The 9728-nt window shown below is 40.8% G+C and overlaps 1 protein-coding gene across 2 annotated transcripts; it reads right to left on the bottom strand.

The window, feature by feature from the left end:
- Positions 1–1199: 1199 nt before the first annotated feature.
- On the bottom strand, positions 1200–5301 carry LOC106608964 (E3 ubiquitin-protein ligase TRIM39). Of its 2 annotated transcripts, XM_014207234.2 has the most exons (8): positions 5212–5301; positions 4039–4616; positions 3787–3882; positions 3330–3563; positions 2991–3138; positions 2869–2895; positions 2411–2598; positions 1200–2001 (listed from the first exon to the last, which is right to left on the bottom strand). In XM_014207234.2, exons 2-8 carry the CDS (start codon positions 4612–4614, stop codon positions 1603–1605), a joined length of 1668 nt encoding a protein of 555 aa, XP_014062709.2. In that variant the 5' UTR covers positions 4615–4616; positions 5212–5301; the 3' UTR covers positions 1200–1602. The 2 variants fall into 2 exon arrangements, with proteins under 2 accessions (XP_014062709.2, XP_014062708.2); XM_014207233.2 differs by lacking the exon at positions 5212–5301 and having other exon boundaries at positions 4039–5186.
- Positions 5302–9728: the final 4427 nt, after the last annotated feature.

Below are 9728 nucleotides of genomic sequence, written 5' to 3'. Positions count from 1 at the left end.
AAGCTTGGCATTCTCTCAACCAGCTTCACCTGGAATGCTTTTCCAACAGTCTTGAAGGAGTTCCCACATAAGCTGAGCACTTGTTGGCTGCTTTTCCTTCACTCTGCGGTCCAACTCATTCCAAACCATCTCAATTGGTTTGAGGTCGGGTGATTGTGGAGGCCAGGTCTTCTGATGCACTACTCCACCTTCTTGGTCAAATAGCCCTTACACAGCCTGGAGGTGTGTTGGGTCATTGTCCTGTTGAAAAACAAATGATAGTCCCACTAAGCGCAAACCAGATGGGATGGCGTTTCCCTGCAAAATGCTGTGGTAGCCATGCTGGTTAAGTGTGCCTTGAATTTTAAATAAATCACTGACAGTGTCACCAGCAAAGCACTCCCACACCATCACACATCCTCCTCCATTCTTCACGGTAGTGTACCACACATAAGGAGAACATCCTTTCACAAAGACACAGCGGTTGGAACCAAAAATCTCAAATTTGGACTCATCAGACCAAAGGACAGATTTCCACCGGTCTAATGTCCATTGCTCGTGTTTCTTGGCCCAAGCAAATCTCTTCTTATTATTTGTGTCCTTTAGTAGTGGTTTCTTTGCAGCAATTTGACTATGAAGGCCTGATTCACGCAGTCTCCTCTGAACAGTTGATGTTGTAATGTGTCTGTTACTTGAACTCTGTGAAGCATTTATTTGGGATGCAATTTCTGAGGCTGGTAACTCTAATGAACTTATCCTCTGCAGCAGAGGTAACTTTGGGTCATCCTTTCCTGTGTCGGTCCACACGAGAGCCAGTTTTATCATAGCGCTTGATGGTTTTTGAAAATGCAGTTGAAGAAACTTTCAAAGTTCTTGAAAATTTCCGGATTGACTGACCTTCATGTCTTGAAGAAATTATGGACTGTCGTTTCTCTTTGCTTATTTGAGCTGCTCTCGCCGTAATATGGACTTGGTCTTTTACCAATTTTGATTTGTTTAACACTTTTTTGGTTACTACATCATCCTTCTTTTGACACACTTGTTGAACTATGTAATAAAATGTGACAACAGTATTAATGAGGCAGTTTAGACAGCTCAGGTAGACCGAGACAGATACATTTTTTGGTGGTTGTAGCCCTGTTCCGCCCCTTTATATTATTTTATTCATGTATGAAAATACATCTAGTGTATATACTGTATGAAAATGAGGCACATATAGATTTATTTTTCACAACACTGTGCCAGAACAATGTTTTATTCAGTCAGTATATGATGGATTTGAAAAGTTTTTAATATCTTCATCTGTTGTACAACTGTTGCATTCAATTTAACAATTTTGATGACATGAGCTAATAAAGATTGGTTTGGATAGTTGCATTAACTTCTGTCTTCTTCTCAGACAATTACATAAAATATAAATAAATAAAACACAACATATCTGCATTTAAAGGAGCATTCATAATTTAATTTAATTCAACCAAATTAAATGGAGTGAATCTTACTGAATCTTTCTATAACCCATTTATCAATTTAAGTCCATGGCAATTTAAGTCCATTTTGTTTTCTGTTTTCCTCTTTAGGACACTTTCAAAATGAAATGTATTGTCCATGGCAAAGTACATTTCATATTGTTATGTCATCATCCAAACTACCGCCTCTGGTGAAAACACCAACAGGACATATAATGAGTGGTGATATGTTGTTCCCGCTGTCACGCATATCTGGGTTGAGCAAAGGTAACACCCTCTCAGTGAACTGGTAGCCCGTGAACGAATAAATATGAGACCTGTCCGTTACATTATAAAACGACACCTTCCCCTCCTCGTAATCCACAAACACCCCAACCTTCCATGGTTTCTCTCTGAAGTGGAGCAACACCGACTGTCCCTCACATGCTCTGTACTCACTTCCTCTCCTCAAACATATCGTCCAATAGCCGTCCTCAGGGCTCAGTGTGACCATGCCCTTCCTGTTGATGGACTCCTTGGCCACACCCAGGTCCCAAGCCGTCTTGTCTCCGACCTTAACCAATTGAAAAAAGTATAACTCACATCCCTATAGTCCAGTAGCTTTACCAATACTTAAAGGTAAGGTGCCTATAGGCTTACCTATACCTACAGTATTACCAGGGGCATGGTGGTCTTGTCTCTGACCTTAACCAATTGAAAAAAGTATAACTCACACCCCTATAGTCCAGTAGCTTTACCAATACTTAAAGGTAAGGTGTCTATAGGCTTACCTATACCTACAGTATTACCAGGGGCATGGAGAAAAACTGTACACTGAAAAATAAAAGGATCTCCAGCCCTTTGGTGATCATGATGCTACACAGATTTCATGTATTTTAACCAATGTTTTAGTCTGATAAACCTACATCAATTAAACAACGTATATAACGTGTTTTTTCCTTTTAATTTCAGTACAAACCCACCTCGACCTCCCAGTAGTGCCTCCCAGTGGCAAAGCCGTCCTTGGCAAGGACACAGGGTGCCGTGTCGAATCGTTGAGGACCGTTAAGGAGGCTCGGCTCCATGTCCCCGTCCCCGTCCCAGACCTGCTTACCATCCTCAGACACGACCAGCCAGGGGTTGGCAGTGCTCGGGTCCAGGGATACGTCAACTTTGAGGAGACGTAAAATAGATAAGAAAATAAAATGTTATTGTCCATTGTTTTCTTTGGTGCTCTAATTTACAGGGTCAAAAGGTAACAAAAGGCATTTAACATTAAACACATTGAACATTTACATGTGTCAACGTTCAAATGATTCTGTTATATTTGTGCTGCATGGCCATTCTTCTAGGGAGTCACCATCATAGAAGCAACAGCTGAACAATGAAGAGAAAAAGGATTCATTCAAATGATTTGAATCAACACCAAAGAAAACTTTACCTGCACACAGCTGTATTTTTTCTAGCTCTGCAAGGTAAGGAACCACAGAAAACACAACATAAAAATTGATGTCTTACAATGGATTTTATAACTGTAGTGAGAAGACAGAAGATGACAACGACCTTTAATTGACAGTTTGTTCTTTGCTGTCTCCACTACCTCCTCCAGAAGAGATACAGCTCTCCTCACATTCCCCAAACACAGGTCAGAGTGAACACTGATCTCAGACCAGTCCTTGGTGGGTGGAGGGGTGCACAGGGATGGAAAAATCTACCATGGGAAACAGGAGAAACACTTCAGACGACATCCTCTGATGTTGACGGTGAGGTAATCCTAACTTCCACTTAAGTCGGATTTTCATTTAGTTATTAATTGATGGAAATGAGGGAGTAGGTGAAAATTAAACTTAAGTGGAAGTTAGAATTTGCCTATTGTGACAATATTGGTGGAGGGACACTGACCTTTAGGAGGTGGAGGTGGTCCTCAGTGAGTGAGAGCTGCTCCAGCTCAGTGCTTCTCCTCTGTAGCTCAGTGATTTCCTGCTCCAGCTCTTTGACGAGCCCTTCAGCTCGCCTCTCTGATGTTTTCTGCTTCTCCTCGATCAACTCGATGAGCTCAGCCTGGCTTCTCTCGATGGAGCGCACCAGAGCGGTGAAGACCTGCACTCCATCCTCTATCTCTTTCTTTGAATTTATCTGACCAAATGACATACATTTGAAAACAGTTAGGCCGAGAGTTGTACCCTATGGTACCCCACATGGAAAATAACATTGACGTCATGCACATTGCCCTCTATTTCTTTCTTGGAACTTGTCTGATGACAACAAGGAAATACTGTAGAAAACAGTCACATTCTGTTGTGCCAATGGAAATGAATCAGCGACAGTAGATAACAAGATGCTGATCATAAGGACTCACTCTGCTAAGTTTGACTGAGTGTTTGATTTCATCCAACTTCTTCAATCTCGCCTGGATCATCTGCTGCACCTCTGCTTCAGTCTTCTTCATCTGAACCTATCAATCAGAATCAGAAGAAGAACCAGAATTGGAACCAGAAATGGAACCAGAATTGGAATCAGATTCCGAATGAAAATCAGGAACGTAGGAATTTGTCTTGGCTAAAAATAAATTTGAGATTTTGTCAAAATGAAAGAATAATCAGAGCATTACCTTCTTGGCCATACTCTCTCTCTCTGCTGGAACGATGTCATGAGCCCTGTGGTCCGTCTCCGTGCAGAGCACGCACACATATCTCTGGTCACTCCTACAGAACAGCTCCAGGAGTCTCTCGTGCTTCTTACACATCCTGTCCTCCAGGTTTTCCACAGGGTCCACCAGCTTGTGTCTCTTCAGAGTTGCCACTCTCTGATGAGGCTCCAGGTGAGTCTCGCAGTAAGAAGTCAGGCACACCAGGCAGGACTTCAGGGCCTTGAGCTTTCTCCCCACGCAGACATCACAGTGCACGCCTCCAGATTTGCCATCAGATTGCTTGATTCCGTTCCGTCTGTTCGCCCTGATCTTTTCTGAAATGTCTTTAGCGAATGAGTTCTCGAGGAGATCAGGGCATCCTGCAAACACCCTCTTACATTTGGGACAATGGCAGACATCACTGCTATCCCAGTGTCTCTTTATACAGGCTATGCAGAAACTGTGGCCACATGGGATGGAGACTGGCTCAGTGAAGACATCCAGACAGATGGAGCACTGGAACTGCTCTTCAGATAATATATCGCCGGAAGAAGCCATGTCTTCAGATAGGATCGAACACCGTTTCAGAAAGGCAGCCCAAAATAAAGCAGTCTTTCAAATGTATTTCAGCTGTAAATGGAATCAAATACTCCCTAATTTGACCATAAAAAAAGATCTCAAAAGTATTATAATCCTATGTAAAGCACTATGCTTCAGAGAAAGTAAATCAAACAGTTAACTCAAACTTATACTGTAGCTCCCTGCATGCGGTTGCTTTTACGACAAACCATGACCTTAAAACTCAGCCCTGGGGTGTATTCATTAGTGCACACCATAGCAGAACATTTTTCTATGAAATCTAGCGTTTCTTATTGGAAAAGTTCAGGTTAGTCCCTCCCCGTTTCGACCTGTTTGATTCTTAGTGAATACAGCCCTAGTGCCTTATCAGCTGTCTGTGAAAAACATCAGCGGTCAAAGTACAAAGAGTCATCATGGCCCATACTCAGAGCAGTAAACCAGTGTACTGTGACAGCCAACCCAGCGTTTTAGGTTAGAGTCAACAGGAAATAACTGTATTGAAGAGTTTCTCTCTCGGTGTGAAGTCATAACCTCTTCCTTGAAACTATACTTATCCTCATAAAAGTTGTCACTTACCTTGGCAGGCAAGGGTTTGACCTCAGGTGGCAGAGTAGAGTTATCTAGGTTCTGCTGTGTTCCAATCAATTGCTCAAGTCCCTCCCCTTTATACAGTGGGATACTGTATGTATGGGAACTTCCTGATGTATTAACTCTTTCCACTCCATTTCACCACTGAGCTACATTGACACACATTATAACATTGCATCACAATACTTGAAGAAACACAAACAATAGTAAAGATTTCTTCCTGGTGCTACTCCAATGTAAAAAGTAACTGTCAAACAGGAAGGTATTGGTGTTCCCTTTCCTTTTATTCTGAAGGACAAGAAACAGACAGGTATTCAGAAGGACAAGAAACAGACAGGTATTCAGAAGGACAAAAAACAGACAGGTATTCAGAAGGACAAAAAACAGACAGGTATTCAGAAGTACAAAAAACAGGCAGGTATTCAGAAGGACAAAAAACAGACAGGTATTCAGAAGGACAAGAAACAGACAGGTATTCAGAAGGACAAAAAACAGGCAGGTATTCAGAAGGACAAAAAACAGACAGGTATTCAGAAGGACAAAAAACAGGCAGGTATTCAGAAGGACAAAAAAATACATTTCCATGATTTCTCAAAATCAAATATCAATATGTCAAAACAAATATATTCCATTCATATCCATAATAAACACACAAATACTGTATATCCCATTCCTATCCATAACAAAAACACAATCAACTAGCAAAATATCTCACTGGGAACACCATGTCATTTCAATGTGGAAATCTGAGTAATATTTGGTTGAGATGTTGATCAGTGAGATGTCAACCTTTATTCACACACTCAAAACGTTTGTTGAATTCCCAATGTATTATCACCTATGCTTTCAACCATCTAAAAGCACAACCAAATTATATAGCAAAACAATATCAGATTTTTTGGTTTAGTTGTCATCTAAATGTGTTATCACTGCACTTTCAATCATTTAACAGCTCAAATGGGAATACAATATCATGATATTTTGTATTTATAAAATAACTTAATGTGTTACATCTAATAGCACAACCCAAATGACCTAGATTGCAGTTGAGATTACAGTGCATTCGGAGGGTATTCAGACCCCTTGACTTTTTCCACATTTTGTTACGTTACAGCCTTATTCTAAAATGGATTAAATCAAATAAAAATATCATAAATCTACACACAATACCCCATAATGACAATGCGAGAACATGTTTTTAGAATTGTTTGCAAATGTATTAAAAATAAAAAAACAGATACGTTATTTACATAAGTATTCAGACCCTTTGCTATGAGACTCGAAATTGTGCTCAGGTGCATCCTGTTACAATTGATCATCCTTGAGATGTTTCTACAACTTGATTGGAGTCCACCTGTGGTAAATTCAATTGATTGGACATGACTTGGAAAGGCACGCACCTATCTATATAAGGTCCCACAGTTGACAGTGCATGTCAGAGCAAAAACCAAGCCATGAGGTCGAAGGAATTGTCCGTAGAGCTCCGAGACAGGATTGTGTCGAGGCAGAGAGTGGAGAGGGGCCTTGGTCAGGGAGGTGACCAAGAACCCGGTGATCACTCTGACAGAGCTCTAGAGTTCCTCTGTGGAGAACCTTCCAGAAGGACAACTATATCTGCAGCACTCCATCAATCAGGCCTTTATGGTAGAGTGGTCAGACGGAAACCACTCCTCAGTAAAAGGAACATGCCAGCCCGCATGGAGTTTTACAAAAGGCACGTAAAGGACTCTCAGACCATGAGAATCAAGATTATCTGGTCTGATGAAACCAATATTGAACTCTTAGGCCTAAATGCCAAGCATCACATCTGGAGGAAACCTGGCACTATCCCTTCGGTGAAGCATGGTGGTGGCAGTATGCTGTGGGGATGTGTTTCAGCGTCAGGGACAAGGAGACTAGTAAGGATCGAGGGAAAGATGAATGGCGCAAAGTACAGAGAGATCCTTGATGAAAACCTGCTCCAGAGTGCACAGGACCTCAGACTGGGACGAAGGTTCACCTTCCAACAGGACAACAACCCTAAGCACATAGCCAAGACAACACAGGAGTGGCTTCGGGACAAGTCTCTGAATGTCCTTGAGTGGCCCAGCCAGAGCCCGGACTTGAACCCAATCGAACATCTCTGGAGAGACCTGAAAATAGCTGTGCAGCGACGTTCCCCATCAGACGTGACAGAGCTTGAGAGGATCTGCAGAGAAGAATGGGAGAAGCTCCCTAAATACAGGTGTGCCAAGCTTGTCATGTTATACACAAGAAGACTCAAGGCTGTAATTGCTGCCAAAGGTTCTTCAACAAAGTACTGAGTAAAGGGTCTGAATACTTATGAAAGACTGCCCTACTAGCCACTTACAAACTAACCACAGCACTTAAGTGGCAGACTTTCTCCAATGTACTTATAAGGACATATTCCACAGACTTTTTGTACATTAGGAGAGGAGTTGGAGCTTAAAAGCCCTAAAAAGGCACAGCGCCTCAATGTACAAAGAAGTACTTTGCTTTATGTTTTTTGTGTGTTCTGAAATGTTTGTTCAACCTACACATAATGTATACACTAACTATGACTCTCCCATATCCATGGAATGTCCACCACCCTCATATGATTCATTTAGCAGACACTCTTATCCAGAGCAACTATGGTTAAGTGTTTTGTTCAAGAGCACATCAGACATTGCACCTATCTGGCTCGTGGATTCAAACCAGCAACCTTTCGGTTACTGGCCCAAAGCTCTTAACAGCTAGGCTACCTGCCGCCCAGGTAGCCATGTCTGCTAAAATGTTTAATCTGGTTCTTCAATGATAGATGGAACAGACAAGGTTAACTTTGATTCTATACAAGTACTGGCCAACAAAATCCAATGTATTACATGGAATCTACACAGGCAAGAAAAAGCATAAGGTTCTTGAACATTTAATATTGAAAGAGGAGCTGGATTGGAAAGGCCTATGCTACCTACTGTAGTAAGAGCAGAGGTGTACCTAATAAACAAGAATACACCCTTTTCCCTTATATCCCAGCACATGATCCAAGAAGGCCGTTTTCTCATTTTGAACTGTACCTTACATGGTGGTAAATACACATTGATTCATTGTATATCTCCCCAGGGGCAAATCTTAGGTTTTTAGATAGAATTCAAGCTATATTAGATCAAATCCAGACATGAACTATTATCTTAGCAGGTAACCTAAATCACACATTCGGCAAGATAGACAGACACAGCACTAAAAAGGGCAAATTCAAGGAACTGCCAAAGAGAGATAAAAATGTAATCTCTTGTCACGGTCGTCGTAGTGAATGGACCAAGGCGCAGCAGGTCGAGTGCTCATCTTAACTTTATTAGTGAACACTTAAATAAACAAACCAAGAACGGCCCTAACTAACAGTCTTGCAGGCTAAATACAGCAGTGCTAAGAACAACCTCCCACAATTCCCAAAACAAACATACTCCTAACTATAGGACCTTCAATCAGAGGCAACGATAAACAGCTGCCTCCAATTGAAGGCCCCAATCCCAATACCTAAACAAAGATCTAAACACCCTAGAATAGACATAGAAATATACAAACATAGAACAAAACCAAAAACCCCGGAATACATAAATCAAACGCCCCTCTACATAAACACACACTCAAAACCATATAAAACAAATACCCCCTGCCACGTCCTGACCAAACTATAATAACAAATAACCCCTTTACTGGTCAGGATGTGACATCTCTACATATATTCTACAGGACACCTGAAGATTACTATTCCCAACTACAAAAGTTTACTCCTATTTTTCTCAAGGTAAGAAAAGTTATTCAAGAATTGACTGCATTTATATTTCCAAACATGCACTCAACAATTTATTAGGTAAAAAAATCCATGGCATGGTGATATCAGATCATTCTCCTGTATCATGCTTAATTACACCAACAGAAAATACACTTAGTGACAGAATATGAAGAATGAACAGAGAGCATCTTCAAGACCTTGAAATGTATTAAATACGTAAAGGAAAAAATGTAAACCTTTACCATTAGAAATGTGGACATAGAAGACAGAGAAAAGATGACCCATGACATAATTTGGGATGCTTTCAAGGCCTACATTAGGGAACGATAATATCATACTCTGCAAAAGTTAAATCTGAGTTAGAAATTTAAATTCACCAAAAATAAAAATAAATCTCAATCTTTGAAAAATCTTTACAAGGTAAAGAATACAACATTTCTGAACTTAAACAGGAATATGATATTTTACTTTTTTTCAGATCCAACAACTTACGGTTAAACACAAATAAAATATGAAACATTTTGGCAAATAAACCCGGTAAACACCCTGCAGCCCTCACAAAATGAATAAATCAAATCATATTTTATTTGTCACATGCGCCAAATACAACGTGTAGACCTTACAGTGAAATGCTTATGTCACGGATCCCTCCGGAACTGTCATTGCGCACACCTGGTCCCCATTCCCACTGATTGTATTTGTATAAATGTGCCCTTTGTGTCACCATTGG

The sequence above is a fragment of the Salmo salar genome, chromosome ssa07 (genome assembly GCF_905237065.1).
Source record: "Salmo salar chromosome ssa07, Ssal_v3.1, whole genome shotgun sequence".
NCBI lineage: Eukaryota > Metazoa > Chordata > Actinopteri > Salmoniformes > Salmonidae > Salmo > Salmo salar.
This window is presented reverse-complemented; position numbering and strand designations above follow the sequence as displayed.